This window comes from Saccostrea cucullata, unplaced genomic scaffold (genome assembly GCF_032062105.1).
Source record: "Saccostrea cucullata isolate Sc308-1 unplaced genomic scaffold, CSIRO_AGI_Scuc_v1 ctg619, whole genome shotgun sequence".
Lineage (NCBI taxonomy): Eukaryota > Metazoa > Mollusca > Bivalvia > Ostreida > Ostreidae > Saccostrea > Saccostrea cuccullata.
This window is the reverse complement of record NW_026926657.1, coordinates 23,998-48,235: the sequence shown is the minus strand read 5'-3', so window position 1 is coordinate 48,235 and position 24,238 is coordinate 23,998. Positions and strand designations below refer to the sequence as shown.

The following is a 24,238-nucleotide window of genomic DNA, read 5'->3' as shown; positions in this document are numbered from 1 at the left end:
GCAATGATTCGAAATGTTACTTAAAGAAGTTACACAATTGCTTAGGAAACTGACGGTTTAAATCAGTATTAGCTTCTGGGATATCTGAAGACAATGCATATAAATGTAAGAGGGTTAGAGTTCCTTTTGAAATATGGTGAATAGCAATGATTCGAAATGTTACTTAAAGAAGTTACACAATTGCTTAGGAAACTGACGGTTTAAATCAGTATTAGCTTTCGTATCACATGTGGGCTTGAAGAGCTTAACAATATCCACAACCATCGACATTAACTGTCATTCTGAATTTGAAAAATTATACATGTTATGACATCTAACATGTCTAAGTTGGGAATATACAAGTAAGTACTATTATTATAAAAGAGTAGTTTGTTTCAAATTTCCAGTTTATTTCCAGATTAATTACAAAATTCAAAGAGCAAAACATCTGATTCGATTAAAAATAGTGTTTTTTTTAGAAAACAATCATTGTCAGAAGAAATGACAGCAAATACATGTATACCTAGTAAAAACGAATAAGGCTTTTGAAAAAAAAATTATATATTGTGTTCCAGAATGACTGCATTTTATATTATTAATGAATTATCCCTAAAACGTTAGAAATCATTTCATCATACATGAATTTGCAAATTTTACCCTCTAAAGAGCTAATTGTTTTCAAGAAAGACACAGTCATATTATACTCTAAAATAGTTTGAAGAATTGGAAAATCAATACAAAAACAAAAATCATGATTCTTGTAAATTAAAGTGAGAGGTAAAATATTTTTTCACACCGGTTGACGTAAATCTTTCTAAACGTTTTACATTTTAAATGTTTTTTTTTTCTACAACCATGGACTTTTTATGCTCGTCTTAGCATCATTCTAGTTTGTGTCAACGACACCGTCCATCTCTTGAAAAAGTACCAGCTTATCCCTTCTCCGTGATTGTTATTACCGTATTCACCGTTAAGGTTTGACCGGTGCCCGTCGTTGTACCACCAGGCACCCCGCCACTCCTCAGCATGGTTTTTAGTGCTTTCAATATCATTATCATTATCAAATGTAGAAAACTGCGCATCATTGTTGCAGTAACTTGTTCTACACGAAATCCCGTCTCCTGTAAACAGATCAAATGTTCTTGTAAAGACCTTTTAAAAATGTATTACCTACAAATATAGCATATTTTAAAACACTCCTCGGCTTTTTAAATACGATTGCAGAATTAATTTGAATTCCAAATAAAAAACTTAAAATTAAATTGGCAAGCGTACCAGCTGTTCCACTGTACCCAGACACATGGATTCGATACTTGTCCTCCTCCCCCGCTATGTAGAAACTACTGTACTCAGCGTACACCGACTCTGTACCGTATTCCAATTCCACACGTAAAACTGTATATCCATTGGTGACCAACAAACGGATGTTGTCAAGTCCTTAAAAACGCAAAACACACATACGAAAAATATTGATCTTGAAATATTCTAAACATATATCTGACATGTACAAAATGACTGTATGATTTTTTTGAGATATAAATTTGAGTTCTTGCTTATTTTGCTCTATGTGAAAAAGTTCTATGAAGAGAAATATATCATATATTCTCTCATATATTTAACCGCTAAATCAGTAAATAATATCAATTGAAATATATAGAATAAAATATTAAAAGTGAAATAAAAATAAAGTATCTATTTTGTTAAAGTATGGGGTTTTCATTTGCACGAAAAAGTTTTGTATTGCCTTTATATTCTTTTACAGAATTTTGATTAATCATAACTCACCAATCCAGAACTCAGAGTGGAGGTCACCAAATCCGTTTTTGTATTCTGTCCATCCTCTGTAAAAGTTGACAGAGCCATCGACTCGTCTTTGTATCATCTAAACAAAACGAACAAAAAATAAGGATATTCAGGAAATGCCAGACTTTTTAAAAACACATTAGTATTATCTTATTTCAGCAAACATGTGCCGACTTTGCGGTTTCAATATAAAGTTAGACAGTATTAAAGAAAGAATCATTTTGCAAAAATGAAAACCATATGACCAAACAATTTTAATAATATGAAAGTTTCAGTAATTCTTAATTAATTCTTTTTTTAAGACAGGCATCTTTTAAGTTTGAACAGCAGCAGCAGCAGTTTTTCATTTTACTTCATTTGCATATTTTCTACAAAGTCACAATATTTTCAGTCAACATTCTTATTTTGTCTCTGATGTTCTTTATGACATATATTTGAACATTTTTAATGAAAGTTCGTTTCCTAGAAAGATTGTTGTCATATTATTTGACTTTTTCAAAATTATATGCGCTAATATTGATGACTTTGGAGATTTTCTGTTTGTATTGTTTAGTTTATAATAATCTATAGATCTATTACTGAAGACAAAAATCTCACAAACTAATTTTTTAAAACATAATCAATGCTTTGACATCATTTACATTGCTTATATCACAATTATATTGCTAGAAAATGGGCTTTAAAATACAGTTATAATTTATTTTATGAATACTTTATTATTGTGCAAAAATATAGACATCAAAAGTCGGGACATGTGTGTTGAAACACCCTGTACAATGCCAATGCAATCAAACAAAAGTCCTTTTAAGAACTATATTGATTACTTGAACTTTTGATGTTTGTACATTTACCGTCCAAATATGGCCGGCTGTATTCATACAATTGGCGGGAAAATGGTGGCCGTCAATCTTCACTGTTTTAGTAAAAAAATCACCCACAGCGGGCATGACAGCCCCACAGTCACGTTCTAAAAATAAAGTATGCTTATAATGAAAGAGGAAGGTACAGTTTGAGCTTTTTTGTGCCCTAATTTAATGTTCTTAAAAAATTATGAAATTGGCTTATACAATAGTTGAGTAGATGAATATGTCTGTAAGGAGGACCGACCTGGAAGAGTATGACGTCATGAGACCATTGGACTTTGGCGTCTGTAACGACAGAGAGTCATTGGGGTTTGGGGCAGACCATCGGGGTTTCGCGAGACCATCGGACTTTGGCGTCACCATCAGACTTAAGAGTCTTACAGATATATTATGTAAACTGCTATGAAAAATCACATATCTCAGAATCTTTCTGAGCAACGATGGCAGAGTATGTTTTAAGAAAGAAAATTCCACAGAAAATTGATGTTTTCTGCAACTTTTTAAGAAAATAAGGGAAAATGACGTTACAATTACCATTTCGGAGGTCATATGAGAAAAACGAATTGTATATTCTTACTGCAGGGAATTCTTATGATTCAGAAAGAATGAATTTTGATTTCTTATATCACTCTCATATTTCAGAAAAATGTAGGGCTCAATTTGTGTTAAAACTGCACCCTGTTCTTTGGGAACATGTTTCAAGGTATATATTTACTCAGATGACAGAAAAATTCCACTGATTAGAACGAAAAAATACCTGCTGCACATTGAAAACCTATAATATTTGAGTTTGAATTCAATTTCAAATAAGTATTTCAATGACCTACTTTTCATGCTAGTGGCCCATTAGTAATTAGTATTTCTTGAAAAATACCCTTTTTCACACTACGACCAGTTTTTCCTTTGCACACAAAATATTACAAGCAACAAAACTCTTTAACAAATGAAATAGTATCAAAATGGAACAGTGTTGCTTAATAAAAGATAAGCGATTAGAGTTTGGGCCACAAACTTATTAATACTATCCGAATTTCCTTTGTCTTATTTCTATTTTTTCTCCATTGTTAATCGAAAATATTAAAAGTCTGAAAGATTATAATTCTATATATTTATTGCCTCAGTTTACTTTTTTTTGCCCTTTTTCTAATGGTATTAATGTTATATATAGTTTAATGATCATACTTTCGAGATACATTGTCTGATATGGTTTTTTGTTCATATTCTTTGAATTATTTACGTTATAGCATTGAATTATTTAAAATAATTCATATGTTTAAAATCTATACAATATTTGCAAAATAAGGTTTTTAAATTGGACTTTTAAATTGTAATTGATATTGCAAACAATGATTTATTTTGACAAAAATGAAAAATGAAAAAGTATTTCGAATTTCCTCTGCAACATCATCTATAGCTACAGAACTGTAACTCTCTGCTGGAGAAAATTCGGACAGATAAAGCAGAGAGCTAAAGCGTTGTAAAAACATTCGATTTACGCCGACGATTCTTTGTCGCTACTCTAGGTATTTATTTTGTGTAGTTTTAATTATCTCTGGCTTTTAGAATTCTGTCCTATAATAAATTATATCTTAATTGTAATTTTTGATCTTTTATTAAAGTTTATTCATCCTTGAATGGTCCGAAACAGTCATGTATATAGTTTTGTAATGTATGTTTAAAAAGGTTCCTTTTTGACGTCCGTAACCACAAACAGCTATTTCTTAGCGTTGAAAGGTAAGAAAATTAGCAGGAATTGAAGTTAAATGTATGATTAACTATGAAATACCGTTTTAAAGTTGGGGAAAGTAAAAAATACAAGTAAAAATACCCTAAGTGAGCGACAAAAAATCGTCGGGGTAAATCGAGGGCTTTTTACAACGTTTGGATTTGTAGCTCTCTCCTATATCTGTCTGATTTTCTCAAGCAGAGGGCTACAGTTCTGCAGCTACCCATCTATTGATTTTTCTTCCTGTATGTTTCTTAAAAAAAATAAAATATTAATTTTTAGAGTTGGTCTTGAGTCAAAACTTCATTATTTTATCCATTTAAAACCATTTCTGATTTAATATATTATATAAAATTTCATGTCTGACAAAAGACGAAAGACCACCTTTAAGCAATCGCTTAATGGTAGCTTAATGGTGACTTAATGGTGGCTTAAAGAAGTTAATTCCTTTAAGCCACCATTAAGCCACCATTAAGCTGCAACTTACAGGTGCTTAATGTCCAAACTTCATTAAGCTACCATTAAGCCATCATTAAGCTGAGCTTAATGGTGACTTAATGGTCAACCCTCTTTAAACTTTTACGCATCTTATATAGAATCTTTGAACTAACTTTTAATTATTTTAATATCATATACGCAAAATCTATTCCAACTCATAATTCTGTCTCGATCATAATATCTACGAGTTTTTTGTCAACATGCATAAACTTGATCACTGGGAACAAAGTTAGCTAATAGCCACAAGGGCTTGCTCGAAGTGTCTAATTTTTTCTTAAAATCATTTACAGTGATAATAAAACAAGACATCCTGTATGAGAACCGTATATTATTTTTTTAAAATAAATCATTATTACATGCGTTGTTTTTATTATTAGTGTATATGATTTTTAAAAATAAAAATTATTACACACCGTGAGCAAGTCCTTGTGAAATATCTTAAATTTACAATACCAAAAATCACTTTGTTCTTAAAATTATCTATATTCATGAACACAAAATATATATTACTTTTTAAAAACAAAATGGTATTTCTATTTCATGTGTTAAAAGAAACATTCCGCTACAGAATTCATAGGAAGATATAATCTCATGAAAAAAATCTCTGTCCTTATTTTTTTTTGGGGGGGGGGGGGGCTACTGGTATACAAATGTTTAGTTATCAAAGATTGACTTTTACCATGAAAAACTTTTTTATGGCTTGTACATCATGAATAATTCTAATTAATTCGTTATTTTTTTTTAATAATGCAGCGGTAAGTATCTGTCAAAATCTAGTCGGTCTTCAATGATTGTTATTTCAAAATGGTACTTAATAGTGACTTCAACCATTTAACCAAAGTTGTGGGTCCTTTAAGGACCTTAAAAAGTAATTTCGCTGGATATGTGCGCTTTTATTTCGTACGGTAGATAACTCTATATCTGCCATGTTTTTCTATCTTGATTTGTGTCAAGAAGAGTTATGCCTCTTTGTTTTCATTTTGACGACAGTTTTGTGTATTGAAGTATTTTCTAGAATATGTAATACATCATGATTATTTGCGAGGATGTGTTATCATGTGTAATTTACTTGAAATATTTTGTATTTATAGGATTTTCTCTTTGTATTTTTTGTAGTGAATCGTCAATGTAATAGTCATCGTTATTTCCACGTCTACTTCTACGTAAAGTCACATTTCCACGTCATTGTCATCGTCAATGTCAACGCCATATATCACCATCCTTATTAATAAAATCATTGGACGCATTTACAACGTTGTTTCCTTAATTTCCTGTCCCGAGTCAGTAAAAGGCAAATGGGCGGGCAGACTCAGAGAAAACGATTTTACACATGTACCGATAGGGAACTAAAAAAGTCAGGTTCATGAGTATTAATAAATCGAAAAACCATGTCTCTGGTCTCTCTCATAAGAGAAAGACTCTGCCTGCGAAGACATGAAGAAAAAAAATCAATGTTCACAAGGACGCACACCTCTTGCGATAAAATGGACATTTCAAGAGACATTTATCTATATCTATAATTGTCTTCCTTGTATAAAAGAACGTTACATAGGCAATTTAGCCACATATGATCCACATATGCATTGCCTTTCATATGAAGATCATATGTGGATCATATGAGAATCATATGTATATACAATCATATGAGAATCATATGTGGCCAATCATATGAGAATCATATGATCATACATATGTGAATCATATGAAGTAATATACATATGATTCTCATATGAAAGATCCTGCATATGAGAATCATATGAATATTCTGACAATAATCATATGAGAATCATATGAAACTGAACATATGAGAATCATATGAAACAATGTTCACTAATTTGTCCTTGTTATACTCAGGTAAAATTCATACGAATGTTTTGACTGTGATCATATGAGAATCATATGAAACAGTGTTCACTTATCTTTCCTTGTTATACTGAAGTAAAATTGCAATTTCAATTATATATATCAAAAGATGAATTTAAATGTATATTAATTCAAAAGAATTTGTTAATAATTAATTATATCTAAAGTTCTACTCTGTTTACCCCCCCCCCCCTTTTCATAATAAAAAAAAAAAAAAAAAAAAAAACCTTTCACAATTTTTTTTCTGTTATAATGCATTTCCCAGACAAAATAGATAAAGAATAAATTAATTTGCTTTTTATTTTAAATCTTTTGGGTTTGGCTAAGTAAAATTAAAATAATTCCGTATTTTTCTCCGGGCCGGTTTTGTCTTTTATCGGATGAAAATATACGTCAATTTTGACGTCACTGCTGCAGCAGACGTGTTGGGTGTTTGGAAAAGGCAAGTGATCTCCTAACAATAATAATTATTTTAAAGACTTTTGATTCATATTGTTTAAATATAATTTCATTATTGTTACAGGTGCGTATGAACTCTTTATCGATATATACTCTTATCACTTGCATCATGCATGTAATTGTTAAATCAATGCATCTAGTAAACCTAACGTTTGTGATCTGTAAGTAAGTTTGGATAAAATTTGTTTCTGAATAAATGTAAACATTACAGGTTAGGCTAAAGGCATTACTACTTTTTAAAACTTGAATTTGTTTTCGTTTTGTTACGTACTGATATGAAAGTGAAAGTAGAAACCTTGTATGTCGTTATGTATGTTGAGATCGTTATCAAGTCCGGATTCCTTCTTAAACTTAATGACAAATGTTTGTTATTATGGCCTATAGATGCATTCGGCAACTTGAGTTCAGTGTCACAGTGCTGTTTTTTTTCAGTCCAAAGAGCCCGAAGCTGATAAGACTGGCGATTGATCCTGAAGCTGATTTGACAGACAATTGCATCATCACAATATTGAAGGTAAAAATAGATAGGCCTACTTGCAATAAAAAAATTAATGTATCTGTAATGTCTCTTTATGACAAAATATTTCTTGATAATTTCTTTTTGTTCTTTTATAATTCTACATTGTTTGCATGGCTTCATCAAAAATAAATTCAACTCAATACTCTAGAAATTTTATTCTACAGACTGTGGACAAAAGTATCGGAACGATTTACGTTAGTGTATTTATTGATGCACATGTTCGCGTTATTTATAGCTGGCATTTTCGGTGTAGATACGATTTGATGCTACACCTTGGGTATTTTTAGGTTGATGACTACTTCCTGTTTACATTAACTACGTCATTATTTATCGTCTGCAATCTAAAAGTAAGTAAAATCTGTCCCCAAAAATCATGGCTGAGAATCGTCATTATGCATCGGATGGTCTTAAAAAATCCGTTGTTTTATTAGTTCAAAATGGAAATTCTTTTCAAAAAGTTGCAGATATGCTTAAAATGTCTAAAACAACTGTGCATCGAATTTATAAAAATTTTTGTGAACGAGGAACTGTAAAAACTGCCCCGAAAACAGGTAGGAAAAAAAGTTTGAGCGATCGTGACGGGAGAAAAATTTTGCGAGAAGTAAAAACTAACAGGAAAACTCCGCTGGCTGATTTGACGGAAACATTCAACAACAATGAAAACAGAAATGTGTCTAAAAAGACAGTGTGGCGATTTTTGAAGAATCAAAAATATCATCGCTGTGTCTGTAAGAAAAAAATAAGGATTTCCCCTGTAAACAGACAGCGGAGAGTAGCATGGTGTCGTGCGAAATCAACATGGACAGACGAAGACTGGAAAAAGGTAATTTTTTCAGACGAGAGTCAAGTTGTTATTGGCAGTGACAATAAAGTTTACATCTGGAGAAAAAGTGACGAAGCATTTAGACCAGAGTGCATTTCACCAATTAAAAACAAGAAACTTTCCGTGATGGTTTGGGGTTGCATAACCTATCATGGCGTCGGGACATTAACACGTGTGGAGGGAAACATAAATTCAGATAAATATATTCAAATTATAGATGACAATCTATGGCCAGTGATAGCAAGACACTTTCCGGACAATAATTATATTTTTCAAGATGATAATGTACCAGTTCATCGGTCTAGGGCAACGAAAGCTTTCATGGAAAACAGCCATATCAATACAATGGAGTGGCCAGCGCAGAGCCCCGATATTAACATCATAGAAAATTTATGGTTAAAGATTAAAAGAAAAATAGAACAATCCATGCAGGAAATAACTTCTGTGGAACAATTATATGATAAAATATTTTCAATTTGGACTCGGTTTGATTGCGTAACAATTCAAAATTTATATCGATCTCTTCCCACAAGAATCGACGCGGTACGTAGGGCCAAAGGATACATCACAAAATATTAAGGTAAGTTTTAAAAAATAACCTTTGTTTTAATCAGAGAAATGCAAAATCGTTTCTTCTTTCAAAAATTGTAATTTATATTTATTAGCTTTTACGTAATACGGCTATTTTAAGCATCGAATCAAACGCGAGTAACAATTCAAAATTTATATCGATATTTTCCAAATATAAAACGACGACGTAAATCGTTCCGATACTTTTGTCCACAGTCTGTACATTATAATTTTAATCCAGTGCACTTAAAATATGCAAAGTATGAATAGATTTTGCTGGCTGTAAAGGCTATGAAACTATATAGCATACAATAAATTTGTGGGGAAAGGGGGGATAAATTGGATTTTTGAATTTCAACTAAAAAATTTATAACAGTGACATCCAACTTTAAAGGTATGAATACATGTGCATGTGTGTTGAAAGAACATCAGCTAGCTAATCCATTGAATATTTACTTCTATGTATTCATTTACTGACAATCATTCCCCCCCCCCCCCAACACTAGTGAATGGTGTGCGTGCCTATAGTTTCGGGTTAAATGTTAGATATATTTAAGACTATAGAGAACCTACAAACTTGTACTCTCTCATTTTGATAGTTTAAGTTTTAATTAAATGTATTCTTAGAAAATATCTACTGTGTGAGACTGTTAGTATTTGTCTTACAGGTTCAATATACAGTCAGCCTCTCGTAAGATAAAGAACAAATCCCAAGATCCAAGGCTTGCTTCAAAGTAAAGGTAACTACACACTGTTAAATAAACTTTGTTATAGTCTTCCCAAAAGTTTGGGATATCTTGGAATCACAATGTCTGTTTTTCTGCCTGTCTACTTGTCTGTAGTATTTTTTGTCCAAAAATAATATACATGTATCTGTATCAGAATCTTCTTAATTTTTTGACAATCTGAATTGATATATACTGTTTGAACATACCAAATTTAATTGTCAAAATAACAAAAAATGCTTTTTATGATTTTATTATGAAGCATATCTTTCAATAGTGTAATTGTTTTGCAAATTACATCATAGGATTCCTCAAAACACCTAGTATAACATATATAACATTAGTTTTATCTTGTATCATATCTGTGTCAGTGAATTGGGCATACATTTGTTTGCTGATTATACCTAAGTAACTTTTATAACTCATAGAATTTAAGAATTATTTTATTTTTACTTTTGAAATTTTTGTAGAGACCATTCTGTGCCGCAAAGAAATTATTCAGGAAAAGGAGAAGTGGTGGAGATTCATTTTTGGTACGGTACAGTTCAAAGAGATTTTCAAAATGGTCATGGAAGATCAAAGGGAGGACAACTGAAAAAACTGAAAGATACAGAAGGAAAAAGAGCAAGGAAATATATGGAATAATTATGAAATGGGGAGGATGTACACAATCTTGTCTGAATTTGACCTGTGAAGATTTCCCATATTGTATGCTGGAATAATCAATAACTTGATTTTTTATAAATTTACAATAGAGAATACATGACAAATGTTATTGCTGATATTTCAATGTTGCTTTGGACACTTTCATGTCATATGGTATTTTTATACATTACCTAATTATGTTATTCATTTGTACATGTACAGTATACATGTTTAACTACTGAATCATTTTGCTGAAATCTTATAATTTGTACTCATGTTAGAATATGTTTAATACATGTATCGACAAATGCTGCTGACTTGTTTGTATATTTTCTTGTTAAGAATGTACACTGTGAAAAATAAGTTATTTCTCTTGATGAAAATAATTTTATCAAAAAAGTTGTGTAAGCATTTAAAGATATTTTAAAATATTTAACCAATGAAGATAGATCATTGTAATGTAATGAATTTTCATCTAAAGCAGAAATATCTGATTTTCAAATGTGTACAAGAATGTGAAATATATTGAAAAAGAACACACAAGTGTTTCATATGATTTACATATGATGTATTTTTCATATGATTCTCATATGTAAATGGCTTGAAACACACATAAGTGTTTCATATGATTTACATATGATGCCATTTTCATATGATTCTCATATGTAAATGGCTTGAAACACACTGAAATCATTCATATGAAAATCATATGTAGTTATTTTCATATGATTCACATATGTGGATCATATGTAAATCATATGATTTGCTTCATATGATTCACATATGATGCCATTTTTCTATGATTCTCATATGAAACCAATCATATGAGAATCATATGATACTCATATGAGAATCATATGTGGCTAAGTTGCCTGTGTAGATACAAAATTCTGAAAATACTGGAATTTGTCATTTACATTGTTTGTATGATAATAACTTAAGAGGACTAAAATGAGATTAGAACAATAATTGTGATCTATAGTTTAACTGACTTAAATGTTTTCTGTTCTCTAAATGTAAAGGCGAAAAATAAATTGGTTAAAGTTTTAAATTCATGATATGTTGACTTTGAAATATGATTGTGTAAGAAGAAGGTATGGTTTCCATACAAATTTTGCCCTGTGATTTTCAAAAAAAATGAAAGTGGTGTAAAAGTTGAAAACTCATGCTTTTTAAATAATTGAAATTCAATGCAGAAAAATCATACACTTAATTTTTCTCACATGTGTTTTTAAATGCTAATTATGACGTCATAAACATGTGCATTTTCCCGTATTTTCTTAAAAGTTGCAGAAGACACCAATTTTCAATGGAATTTTCTTTCAGATAACATTGTCCACAGGCATCGCCCATAAAGATCTTGAGATATGTGATTTGTTTTTGAATTTTGCACAAAATATCAAAAAATTAACGTGGACGACGGCTGTGGACAATGTTTTCCAAAGGAAATTCACCCTTGAAATGTGCCATTTTGAGGCTTTTTCTGTTGAAAATAGAGAAATGCTTCACATTAATGACGTCATATTTGCAGAATGGTAAACCTTCATGCCATATTCTTTCCTGATTCATCAGAGTCATTTATTTAACTAATATTTAAGCCAGTTTAAAAACTTTTTGATGTCATTTCATTTTTAGGGCGCAATAAAGCAAAAACCATACCTTCTTCTTTACGAAAAAGGTCATATTTTTTTATGAAATAATTAGATCGTCATCATAACCAACACAAATTTACCTGTGTTTTACCTGTATTTTTTTTCAGAATGTTGACTAAGTGGGAAGACACCTATTAAAGGAAGTCATAACTTGAAAACACTTGAATCTTCAATATTCGAGATTTTTTTTCCCATATCAATGTGATTAATACATGTAACGCATTCGCTATTCTTGAGAAGAAAACTTATTCTTTTGGAAACTTTGAATTCTCCAATTTGGACCCGCCCTACCCCAGGGGATTGTGATTTGAACAAACTTGAATCTACTTTATGTAAGGAAAGTTTCAATTTTTTTTACCCACAGTTTTTAAATATTCACTAATTCTTAATCATTTCCACTTGAAAAAGGGTGGTCCTTCATCCAATGAATTAAAGATACAGTTCCTGAAACATTTTTAATTTACTTTTTGCCTCAGCAATGAACAAACGATGACCGCACGCAGAGCGAACAATGAGTGAAAATTTGTTTGAAACTGAACAGATTTACCGGCAGATTAGATAAAACCATGATTCATCACGGGTAGGCGCTTTATCAATAGCACTTTCGGTTTTAACACATCCCTCGCTTCAAGATTTGAATTTATCGGAATTTTGATTTGTAAAACTTCTTGCCTTAAACAACGAGAAATTAAGAGCAAATATTTCGTTAGAAGCAAGTGCAGTTCGATCTCATCAATATATTTATGCGTCATAGTTTCACAGGGTATATTGTTAAATTTTGTCAAAAATAGTATGAGATGAATAGAATATCTTGTTGAAATGGAATATTATTCGCAAGGCTCGCACCATTTCAACGAGAAGGAGACGCAAATATCAAACCTCACAACTTTAGACATGTTATTTATCTCATGATGCGTGATTCAGGATTCGACCGTTTCCGTAATACATTTCAGGATAGTAACCCTGTGTTGTTACCTTCAAACCTTTTTTTCGAAATCCCTACACGCATTTCATTTGCAAGCTTAAGTCAGAATCTCCTACAATAACTATCAAAATTTGCTCCCTCTGTGCTGCTTTACATGTTGATTTGTTTAACAACGCGTTGTGCTCATTTCGATTCATATATGATATCCGTAATCAGTGGTTGGAGGATATAACCACCTTCTTCGATATTATTTGTTTTATGTGTTGAATTATGCGCCCTAACAGAGGACGAACTGTACCTGGTTCTACTTGGCCGTTCATCGAGCACCATTCTTTCCGCCTTGCCTTCCACTTTCCGAAATTCCAGTTGCGAAACACTTGTCTTGTTCGTGATGTCTGTGGTATTGTAGATAGATCTGCAAGTGAATTTGATTGATTGATTGTTTTTTGTTGAATGTCCCTCACGAAAATTTTTCACCATATGGAGACGCCATCACTTGTCGGCGGAGAGCTGCAAATTCTGTACTATACTCGGCACTTCGGGCCATTGAAAAGAGGGGATCTTTTTCGTGCCAGCACCTACTGCGACACGGGACCTCGGTTTATACTGTCTCATCCAAAAGACTGTTCTCCACATCCCACAGTGAAATTCGAATCCGCGACGTAAGGATCTACTTCTTACTTCGCGACTCTAGAGCAGACGCTCTAACTACTGCGCCACGCTAGCTACTATCTGCAAGTGAGGGATGCCTCTCAAAAGTTCCATTTTTCAATCTTCTCATTTTAAATCTTTGATCCCTTTGTGATCTGTCCATGACATAAAGACGTTTGTGTATGATGTGCATACATAAAAACGGCCACTAGCTTTTGATTACAATTTTTGTCAACGGCCTTCAGTTTATTTTAATTATTTTAGGATATTTTTTTCTTATTGATATATTTATACTTGTAAACATGTAAAACACAGACTGAATAGTATGTTTAAATGTAATTATTCCGATAAAAACAACTAAAGACTATCCAAATATTATTTTTAAGGTCAGACAGAACATTTCCTTCGTTAAAGTTCTTGAAATCATGGTATTTAATTTCTATGTGTTTGTTTATAGGTTGTATGAAATTTTAATTTTCGGTTACACAACTAGGGTTATTGCCAGAATGGGATAATGGGGATATGTGCAATAACTTCAGATATGTAAAATGTTCATTTATTCTTTAATGGCCATTTGAATGCTGTTCGTTATCACCATATATTTCAAAATGAAAAAAAGTGGCTACCTCTTTTGATTCTAAATATATTTATATCTATTAATTTCTTATGTTTTCTTACTCGTTAGCCTTGTAGATATTTTCAGAACCTTATTGTCAGAACCTTTATTATAAAAACTATTTGAATGTATTTGTGGGGTTATTCTTTGAGCCGCCAACCTTCAATTTATTATAACAAATAAATAAATAATTACTCAATTTTACATAATCCAAAAATGCTTTATTTTATATAAAATTGTAAATTTCTGTAATAATTGTCTGAATGCTGCCTTACATACCTACAAAATACGGTGCCTAATGAAATAAACTGGAGATAATGAATAGGAACCCATTTTAAGACAATCCACAAAAAGGTACAAATCTGTGAATACAGCATAAAATAAAGACCAAGATAAAGTTCGCATCCCCTGTAGATCCGCTGTCAGCCCTATGTATTGCTCAAGTAGATAGAAAATTCCGTAGTCAAATTGCAGGGTCCAGCTATTCCTTTACCAACCCTTCAACTCCTTACAAAATATTAACTTTAGAAGTACTGCGCCGCAGCGTAATCTAGAAATGGTATTTATCAGATGTGGGTCCGGGAAAACCTTAAAAAAAGTTTTAAAAACTTAAATATATATTTTTTTCAAAGTTCTAGAAAAAGAAACTTACTATCTTTTAATAAAGGAGTTTTTAGATATTTGGTCATGTGATCAATCCCTTTATATCCCAATTTTTTAATGCTATCTGATTTCAAACACACGCAATATTTCAAGCCGATATTTTGCTTTTAAATTCACTGTTACATTATTCTTATTATTTACATTAGCTTTTCTTTACCATGGCATGCTTTCTAAGGTTTCTGTTTGAAATTGTATAATCATCTACCTTCTGATGCACTCGTCTCTGCAGAAAGCACGTGGACTAAAATAAGCTCTGTATTTTAATTAATCTATGTTTTATCATTTTTTCCCAATTAATCAGAAATAGTGCCAAGTCAATATCATTTCCTGAAAAATTTTGCAGCACATGTCACATTTTGAAGAACATGTTTGCTTTTTTCTCATTGTACATCAATGAACATCAATGAACTCTTTCAAGGCTAAAACTATTTTCCTTGTAACGATCGTATTTTGGAGTAATAACCCGTGTGTAAGAACAAGCTAAAACCTCTTCTTGTATTCGTAGCACGTGGAAATATAGAAATTGAAGTATTAAAAAACTTTGTTGCCTTAAGGTTTCCTCTATAATTTACACCAATATTGGAATGTGAAATTTTAAACTTCACGATAATGCTGATAAGCTGAATTGATACGAAAAAAAAAATCTGATGAGACCATTTCTTTTCTTTTTTTTTTCGATTGATCCGCTGCTATAAATGTAGCCATCACAAAACATTTTACCGGCTCGTATATATAATATTTAAATTATGTAAATGTACAATGCAAAAAAAGAGAAAAAAATGAATCAGCATTCATTTAAAATTAAAAAAAAAGTTCCTGAAAATCTTTTTCTTTTAAACGTTTCATCTAATTTTATATGTATATAAGAATGTAGCTTAGAATTGTATACGATACAAAGTAAAACATAAGAAATATGAAACAGTCTTAAAATTTAAACAAGAGTGTGTCCACATAACAAGCATTTAACATTTATTTAATTGCTTGTTAAACATTAAGCAATTCCTGTGTTTTGTGTCTGTGTGTGCATGTATGTTTAAATAACTTAAAGATCCAACAGTCAGAGTGCAAATTGTTAATTATCCTTAAATTTCGTGTGTGCCCTATGATACTAGAGTAAACAATGAAATACTTGTTGTATTGATAGATCCGTAAATTGTGGACGTTCCTTCAACTTCAGAGCATTTTTTAAAGATTGATTTTTTTCAGGTGATTTCGTCCATGACGAATTTCAAAATACAGTTTTTTTTTAAAGTCATTTTTTTGTTTTCGTTGTTTGATTTTTATTTTTCTATTGAAATTAAGCATAGAAAATTTGTTATTTATATAATTTAAAATAGTTTATTATGTACAAGATGATTACAGATGTTTGCTTATCTGCTTATTATGTATAAGATATTTACAATTAGTTGTTTTTTTTCTATATTTAAAGCTATGTATGATGTTAAGGATGACGTTTACTCAGGTTTCAGAAAACAGAAAAGAAATTATATAAAGTATAATATTTTAAATCAAAAAATGTTCTAAATGGATAAAACAAGCAAGTTTTTAATCAAGATCAATTTGAAAATCTAATATTTTATTATTTAAAGAAAATATACAGGAACAAATGTCAATGTATGGTGATGCAGAGGAAATTCGGACTAGATTTTTAATTTTCCTTTTTTGTCAAAAAATTTTATTTCTTTCAATTATTTCAAATAATTGAATGCTGTGAAATAAAGAAATTCAAAATTATGTACAAAATCCATTCAAGACAACATATCTCAATAATTTGATGATTGACCCCATATAATATGAATACCATGAGAATTAAGGCAATGAAAGTAATCTGAGGCTATCAATAGTTTAGAGTTCTTATCAGTCAGATTTTTGCAATAATCGATTAAAAATGGGGAAAAAATATAAATATGACAGAGGAAATTCGGACTGTAATAATTATCACATTTATGAACCAAACTCCAATTCTTTCTTTATATGAAGCAACGCTGTTCCATTGCTATAATATTTCATTATTTAAAGAGTTTAGTTGCTTGTAATATTTTGTGTATATAGAAAAATTGGTCATAGTGTGAAAAATTGAGGTATTTCCCGAGAAATACTCAGGGGTCACTAGCATGAAAAGTAGGTCATTGACCTAGTTATTTGAAATTGAAATTTAACACAAGAATCATGAGTGTACAATGTACAATAGGTAGTGTTTCGTTCTAATCAGTGGAATTTTTGGTCATCCTGAGTAAAGGTATACCTTAAACAACTCTTTTAAACAATATATTGTGTGATATTTAAATAAAAAGATAAAAAAAAACAATATTTGATCTACATGTAACAACTGTAGGAAAAAAGGTTGCATGTTATTACTTTCCTTTAAAAATCCTTATTTTTTCAAATGTCAAAAAAGTATTTGACTTTGTTTTTATAATCCACATTTGAAAAAGATAATTTACATGTATAGAATATGTTGAAGCACAGTGCGTCTAAAGTTTCCTCTAAAAATTAAATGTTACAGTAGGAAAGTGGTAGAACAAAAGCTGAAACCGGTAAAACATCTTTTTGTAAGGTTTCCATAAAAATGAAGTGATATATCTTTGTTTATGAGTTTCGTGAAATGAAGGGGTCGGGTATATATATAGGTAAGATAGGGTAGTAACATGCCAGCTTATTCGAAGTATGATTAAAACCAAGCCCTTCTATAAAACAGATGTAACAGGGGATCAAGCCAAAAATACGATATTGCTACAAGCTTTGTTTGCAGGAACTATAACACACTCTTCATGGAGTCTTTTTTTTATTTCTGTATCACCTTCAATATAGTAAAAATCAGACGGAGTGATTCGTCTTCAACTCAGAAACACCTTTCTTCAATATATTCCTACATCTGTAGTATATTTAATAATCAATTCTGACAGAATGTTCAAGTCTTATCCTTTTTGTGCCCGACGTATGGAATTATCTTCCACACAATTTATCATATAATTGAAGCTATATCTGCAGCTCAATCAACCCTGTATTAAGGTAAAGGAATTTTTTTTTATTTTATTACTGCCTGGAAGTTATTTTCAACTACTTTACGTTAACAGTGCTGATAATGCCGTGTCCTGTAGTTGATTATCAATAATACACTAAGTCTTGTCATTTTGTTTTAAAGAGAATGAAACTAGTCCGTCATGAGTACGCCTGCTATAAGCGTTTTAAGAAGAACAAACAATTAAATTTGACATTATCTTTTAATTATCCTTTACTATTAGTTAGGGATATACAAGTAAGTACTAAATTATAAGACACTAGTTTATTTTGATTTTCCAGTTCATTTATAGATTAATTACAAAATTGAAAGAGCGAAACATCTGACAATATTAAAAATATTGTAACTTTACAAAACAATCATTGTCTGAATAAATGACAGGAAATACATGTATACCTAGTAAAAACAAATAAGGCTTTTGAATGATGAAAAAAATTGATTTATATTGTGTTCCTGAATGACAGCATTTTATCATATTTATTAGCTATCCTAAAATCGTTAGACATCATTTCATTATACATGAATTTGCAAAGTTTTACCTTCTAAAGAGCTAACTGTATTCAATAAAGAAACATATTATACTCTAAAATAATTTGAATAATTGGAAACTCGATACAAAAAAGAAAAACATACATGATTCTTGTAAATTAATTAAGTCACGAGTAAAATATTTTTTTTACACCAGATGGCGTAAATCTTTCTAAACGTCTTGTACTTTCTATATTTTTCTACAACAATGGATGTTCTATGCTTGTCTTAGCATCATTCTAGTTTGTGTCAAGGACACACTCCAGCCTTTGAAGTAGTACCAGCTTACCCCTTCTCCGTGATTGTTATTGCCGTATTCACCGTTTAGATTTGACCGGTGCCCGTCGGTGTACCACCAGGCCCCTCGCCACGTCTGCGCATTGTTTCTAGTGCTTCCACTATCGTTATCATTATCAAATGTAGTAAACGGGCATCATTGTGGCAGTGGATAACTGTACACGAAATTCCGTCACCTGTAAAAAGAACAAATGTCCTTGTAAAGAGCTGTGTAGATTTGTAAGTAACGAAAAATTTCTAATATAGCATATTTTAAAGAATTTAATGGGTATTTGAATAATATTGCAATATGAATTTGAATTCCATATCGAAACGTTTTACTCTGTTATGCTTACCAGCTGTTCCGCTGTACCCAGACACATGGATTCGGTAGTTGTCTTCCTCTCCCGCTATATAGAAACTACTGTACTCAGCATACACCGACTCTGTACCGTACTCCAATTCCATACGTAAAACTGTATATCCATTGGTGACCAACAAACGGATGTTGTCAAGTCCTTAAAACACATAACATACATACGTACGAAATTGATCTTGATATATTCGAAACATATCTGACATTACGTGAATGATTGTATAATTCTATGAGGGCGTAAATTTGAGTTTGCTAATTTGAGCAATGTAAGGAATCTTTTTGGAAATTTTTCACTAAAACACGATGTCAAAACATGTTTTCTAGTATTTAACTTTTATAGAATATTAAAATGAAGTTCTATAAAAATAAAAATATAAAATATATTCTCTCAATGAATTTTACCGCGAAATCAACAACTGATATCAAATATGCCTAGTTTAATTCCAATACAGTATTTGAATATGATGAGGATATAGTTTTCAATTGCACAAGAATCAAGGTTATTACTGCCTTTTATTATATTCGTTTACAGGATTTTAATATTCTAACACACCAATCCAGAACTCAGAGTTTAGGTCACCAAATCCGTTTTTGTATTCCGTCCACCCTCTGTAAAAGTTCACAGAGCCATCAATTCGTCTTTGCATCATCTTAAAAAAAACAAAACAAGCAAAGGTATGCTTTTTAAAATAGAAATGATATGTCAGACTTTTTAAAAGACATATGAGTATTATCTTATTTTTTTAAAAAAATTATTGATAACTTGAACTGCCTTTATTTGTATATTTACCGTCCAAATATGACCGGCTGTATTCATACAGTTAGCAGGAAACTGTTGGCCACCCATCTTCACTGTGGTGGTCAAAAACTGGCCTACAGGAGGTGTTACAGCTCTACAATCGCAGTCTAAAAACAAAGTATGTTGATAACAATTTGTGAATTTGTTCTAACAATGCAATTCATAGGTTTATGTTCAAAGAACAGCTTTGCGTCAGGTATTATACCTTCTTTTTTTTCTTTGACAAACTTCTTCTAAGACAAATTTTTAAGACAAAACGGAAATTATAAAGGTGAGGAAACTCTAAAAAAATTGAAGCGATAATTTATTTAATTTAAGCATTGACTTTATTTTCAGAAAATTCTCAAACAGATATATAACGAACAGTCATCAATGTTATTAATGAGGAAGACAATTAATGGAGAAAAAAGCAAACAGACTTGGTCCCCTGTAATGTTCAAAGGTGGAATTGGACGCCTTAGAGGAGTGAGCAATCTTTAAATTTCAGCCGGTTAGGCAGAATAAAGAACCTTCACTGCTCACTGACACTGAGTGTTGAATATAGGTCATGATTTGAAGTCCTAAACCTATGTATGATGACGTTTCTATATTTGAGTAAAAAGTCTCAAATGCAGTGTAAAACAAGAATTTGTTAACCAAGCATCCTATAGTAAGTCACACGTCCAATTAATAATTGGACGTTGCTATTAGAAATGTTTAAGAAATTTTAAAATAAAAATTTATTAGAAATTAGACTATTTAGAAATATAAGGGTAGAGTATGCTTATATCATCTATCTAACTGTACTAAAGGATGTGTATTTGATAAAGGGAGGGTGTGTTTCTTTACTTTTCGGAATATAATTTATAATTTTCTCCCAAGTAGATATATCACTATATACATGTACTCATATTTGGACCTTTATTTGGAACAAAGTTGCATTTCACAGTGAGAGTTCTTCAACTTTTGAATGTTTATCGTGACACAGGCCTATGGTCTCATGAAAAAGTACACAATAAATGTATCATCCAAGGAACCCACACCTTTTCTTCATAATGCTCAGTGCGTCGTGGTCGGGAGGTCGTGAGTTCGAATCTCGGCCGCTACTAAACTAAGTTATTAAGAATAAATGGGTAGCAATTGTCCCTTCGCCACGCGCTTGGCACTTTGAAGTGGAAGTTGCGTGTCCAACGGACCAGACCCTAAACATCGAGGCCTCATATAGGCGTTGGCACAATACAGATCCCTCACTATTTTCCTCGCCCTGTCTGTTAAACGAAGGTAAAAAATTATACCCTTTACCAGTATTTGGTGACGTCTCTATATGAGTGAAATATTCTCGAATTAGACGTAAAACAATCAACACTCGATCAGTAAAATAAATTGTTCAGCGCTTGACTAAGGATAGCTGCTATTTATTTTTTATTGAATTTTGTAAACTGCAGTCGAGGCTTTATTAAACTTACTAACCTCTTTTCCTCTTTCTCTTCACCGGACGTGATGAAAGAGTTAGAGAGACTACATTAACGGTAAAATTGGGTTCCTGCAGATAATGTTTGTAACAATACCGTCTTTGTTTGTAAAGCTCATTGTTAGCAGTGTATTTTGAAAGAACTTTGTTTTAATTCTATGTCTGTCAATGTAGCATATACTCATAATTTACTTTTTCGGAAGATAATCTTCAAATTACATTTAAGTGTTTAATGCTTTTCATATACCAGTAAACCAAAAGGTTTGGTTAGTCTTAGGGTCGCTGAAATGACCATAACAGCAAGAATAACCTATCATCGGGTCATATTTTGACTGGCTTGTTTTATACAAATTGTTAGGCCTTTGTTTTATGCTTCATCAGACAACAGAAAGTTCTGTCTATCTGCTCAATATGTAGAGCACATTGTGGGCGTGGTCGATCTAGAAAGACTGCGTCCACCTCCTAGACACCTGTTTCCACCTCTTAAATTTCCTGGGCTCTGTAAGTTCTATGTCCTCTCCACATATTTGTGTTCTTTATAGATCTTTGGAGATCGATCACTGTATGTTAACTTCACCTTGTACAGTATGTACATTATCACAGAAGGAGCGCTCTGCCGACAAAGCAGCCGTTTGATTTTTAACGCAAAACTATTTTCGTTAAAAATGAAAAGATAATTGATTAGTTTTCGTCACAGAGACTGGCTCTTAAATTTTTAATGAAGTAGAAAATATATATATGAAGCTCTTAAAGCCGGGATAATAAAACAGTGATCTGTTTAACAACTTTTTTTAAAGGTTTTTATAATTACCTTTCGTTATTTGATAATAATTTTTGTTAACGTTTTAAGTTTACTTAGCAGTTAGTTGATTGACTTTCAATAAACTATTTATTATGATCTTCTATGTTTTGCTTCTTTTAAAGACTATTTTTATCAATGAAAGCATAAAATAAAGTTTTCAATGTAGATACGAAGGCTATTCAATAGATAATGTTTTCAGTGCTCGGAAAGAAGCAAAAGACGATTTCGTCTGAATTATTTAACTTCAATCTTCTCTTTGAACACATGTCCATAACATTTTTTTTCCCCAAATTCTGATTGTTTTTAGGACTGATTTTTGAGAATAGTTCTTCGTATACTGGATTATTGCATATCCTATGATTTCCTCGACTTGTTTCTTCTTTCTGGAAGTTTTTTTTTTCTATTTTGGAAAATGAACCAAATCAAAGGGTGACAGATCTGGCGATTATGATTGGTTAATCAATATTTCCTTTTTATTTATCCCCCAAACTCCTTTACACTTCATGGTGTGTAGGTGGAGACGCTGTCATGAAGAAATTTAATGAAATTAAATTTAGCGACCATTAAATACTTAGATTTTTTACTAATAAATGTTTCTTTGAAATTTTGTGATCTACCCCCAAATTAATGCCTATTAAATCTGATTCTTTACATGTCATTTCATTGGAGTGTCTCGAAAAGCCATTGTTTTCCAGCTTCTCAAAATGAAAATGTGAGATGAAAAGGGGTCACATAAACTGATATCAGGACTTTAAAGATTCAGTCATGAGAGAAACTCAAGCTTAATGCCATATGATTTCTGTATTGTATGTCATAGAGTCCAGGACATCATTCATTGAACAGCCCTCATAGTACACGTAGAAATAACATTAATGTAAAATTATAACACTTAAAACTGTAATTTGTGTATGAACATTAAATACACTGGCCGTAATGATATCAATTAATTAATTATCCAAGAAAGAGGCGAATACTTTAAAAATACAAACTCGTAGTACCTCTTGGGTTAATTATTCACTACATCAAAAATATCTTCTTTTTCAACAACTGAAAGCAGCTCACTGACATCATTTTAATTGTCTTATTTCAAATTCAAGCAGGAGGAAAAAAGAAACCTTCCAGCGATTCAATAATAATTAAACCTCTTTGATCATGATTAACAATGGCAATTTTAAAAATGGTTGCAATACTTCTCTAGTCCGAAAGAATTAAATTTCAATTTACTATTGTAATAGATATATATTCCTGCTATCAAATGGTTGAATTCCTACCCATGACACACTGGCAATATCCGTTTCTTCTGTTCAAATAGGAATTCCAGCCACATGTGTGCTCCTATTAATAATTCAAAAATCAAATATAAAATATATGCATATTTGTATATTAATATCGACTGTCTTGCGTTTATGATTTCAAAAGTCATCATGCATTTGAGATAGTAACAAAACTATAACCCCGACTCCATCATTATAACATTTTTCAATCCATATTAGATAAAAAAAGAATCATTTGCATTGGTTTGATTCAGTGCATTACTACATCTCCTCAACAAAGCCTTTGGCCAAAAGATTTCTGACTCTCTTTAGTGATTTGTTTAAAATGTCCTTCCTTCTATATCCTTCTAATTATAAAAAAAATCAATCATATTTCGTGTTCTAAATTAAATCATTTAAGTCACATAACTTAAATGTACCGGATCTGGATATTTTGCGACAATCAAAATCTGAAGATTAAATAAATTATTTAAACCGAAATTGAATTATTATATATGCATTGTAAATATGCTAACATTTTAAGACACTCTGGAGAAAATCATGCTTTATTTTGAAAATGTGAGAATCAAATCTGCTTAATTTATTTTAAAATCATTTCAATCTTATTCTCACCAGTTCATGACGAAAACAGGTATTACTTCCAGTAACCATTGATTTGGAAATGCTTGAACTTAGCCGGCAAATTGTTCCTGTCTCAGATGAACATATTTCTACTGCGTTACAGTCTAAG

The 24,238-nt window shown here is 31.3% G+C and overlaps 1 protein-coding gene and 1 long non-coding RNA gene across 3 annotated transcripts; one reads left to right on the top strand and one right to left on the bottom strand.

Moving 5' to 3' along the window:
- Positions 1-569: 569 nt before the first annotated feature.
- Positions 570-24,238, bottom strand: LOC134272340 (ficolin-1-like). 2 transcript variants are annotated; one of them, XM_062754582.1, is made up of 6 exons: positions 24,121-24,238; positions 23,506-23,569; positions 19,974-20,089; positions 1,765-1,861; positions 1,255-1,416; positions 570-1,100 (listed from the first exon to the last, which is right to left on the bottom strand). In XM_062754582.1, the coding sequence occupies exons 1-6, from the start codon at positions 24,157-24,159 to the stop codon at positions 844-846; spliced, it is 735 nt and encodes a 244-aa protein (XP_062610566.1). In that variant the 5' UTR covers positions 24,160-24,238; the 3' UTR covers positions 570-843. The 2 variants fall into 2 exon arrangements, with proteins under 2 accessions (XP_062610566.1, XP_062610567.1); XM_062754583.1 differs by lacking the exons at positions 19,974-20,089; positions 23,506-23,569; positions 24,121-24,238 and adding an exon at positions 2,634-2,745.
- LOC134272339 (uncharacterized) lies at positions 6,959-10,723 on the top strand. Its single transcript, XR_009993170.1, has 3 exons — positions 6,959-7,705; positions 9,773-9,844; positions 10,300-10,723. It is a non-coding gene; the product is annotated as an uncharacterized LOC134272339 (long non-coding RNA).

Excerpts from the sequence above, each read along its gene's own strand:
- LOC134272340 (XM_062754582.1), bottom strand. The coding sequence starts at position 24,159 with ATGGTTACTGGAAGTAATACCTGTTTTCGTCATGAACTG. Across the intron at positions 23,570-24,120 it reads CCTGTTTTCGTCATGAACTG|GAGCACACATGTGGCTGGAA; the intron begins GTGAGAATAAGA and ends AATTATTAATAG. Across the intron at positions 1,417-1,764 it reads CCACTCTGAGTTCTGGATTG|GACTTGACAACATCCGTTTG; the intron begins GTGAGTTATGAT and ends TGCGTTTTTAAG.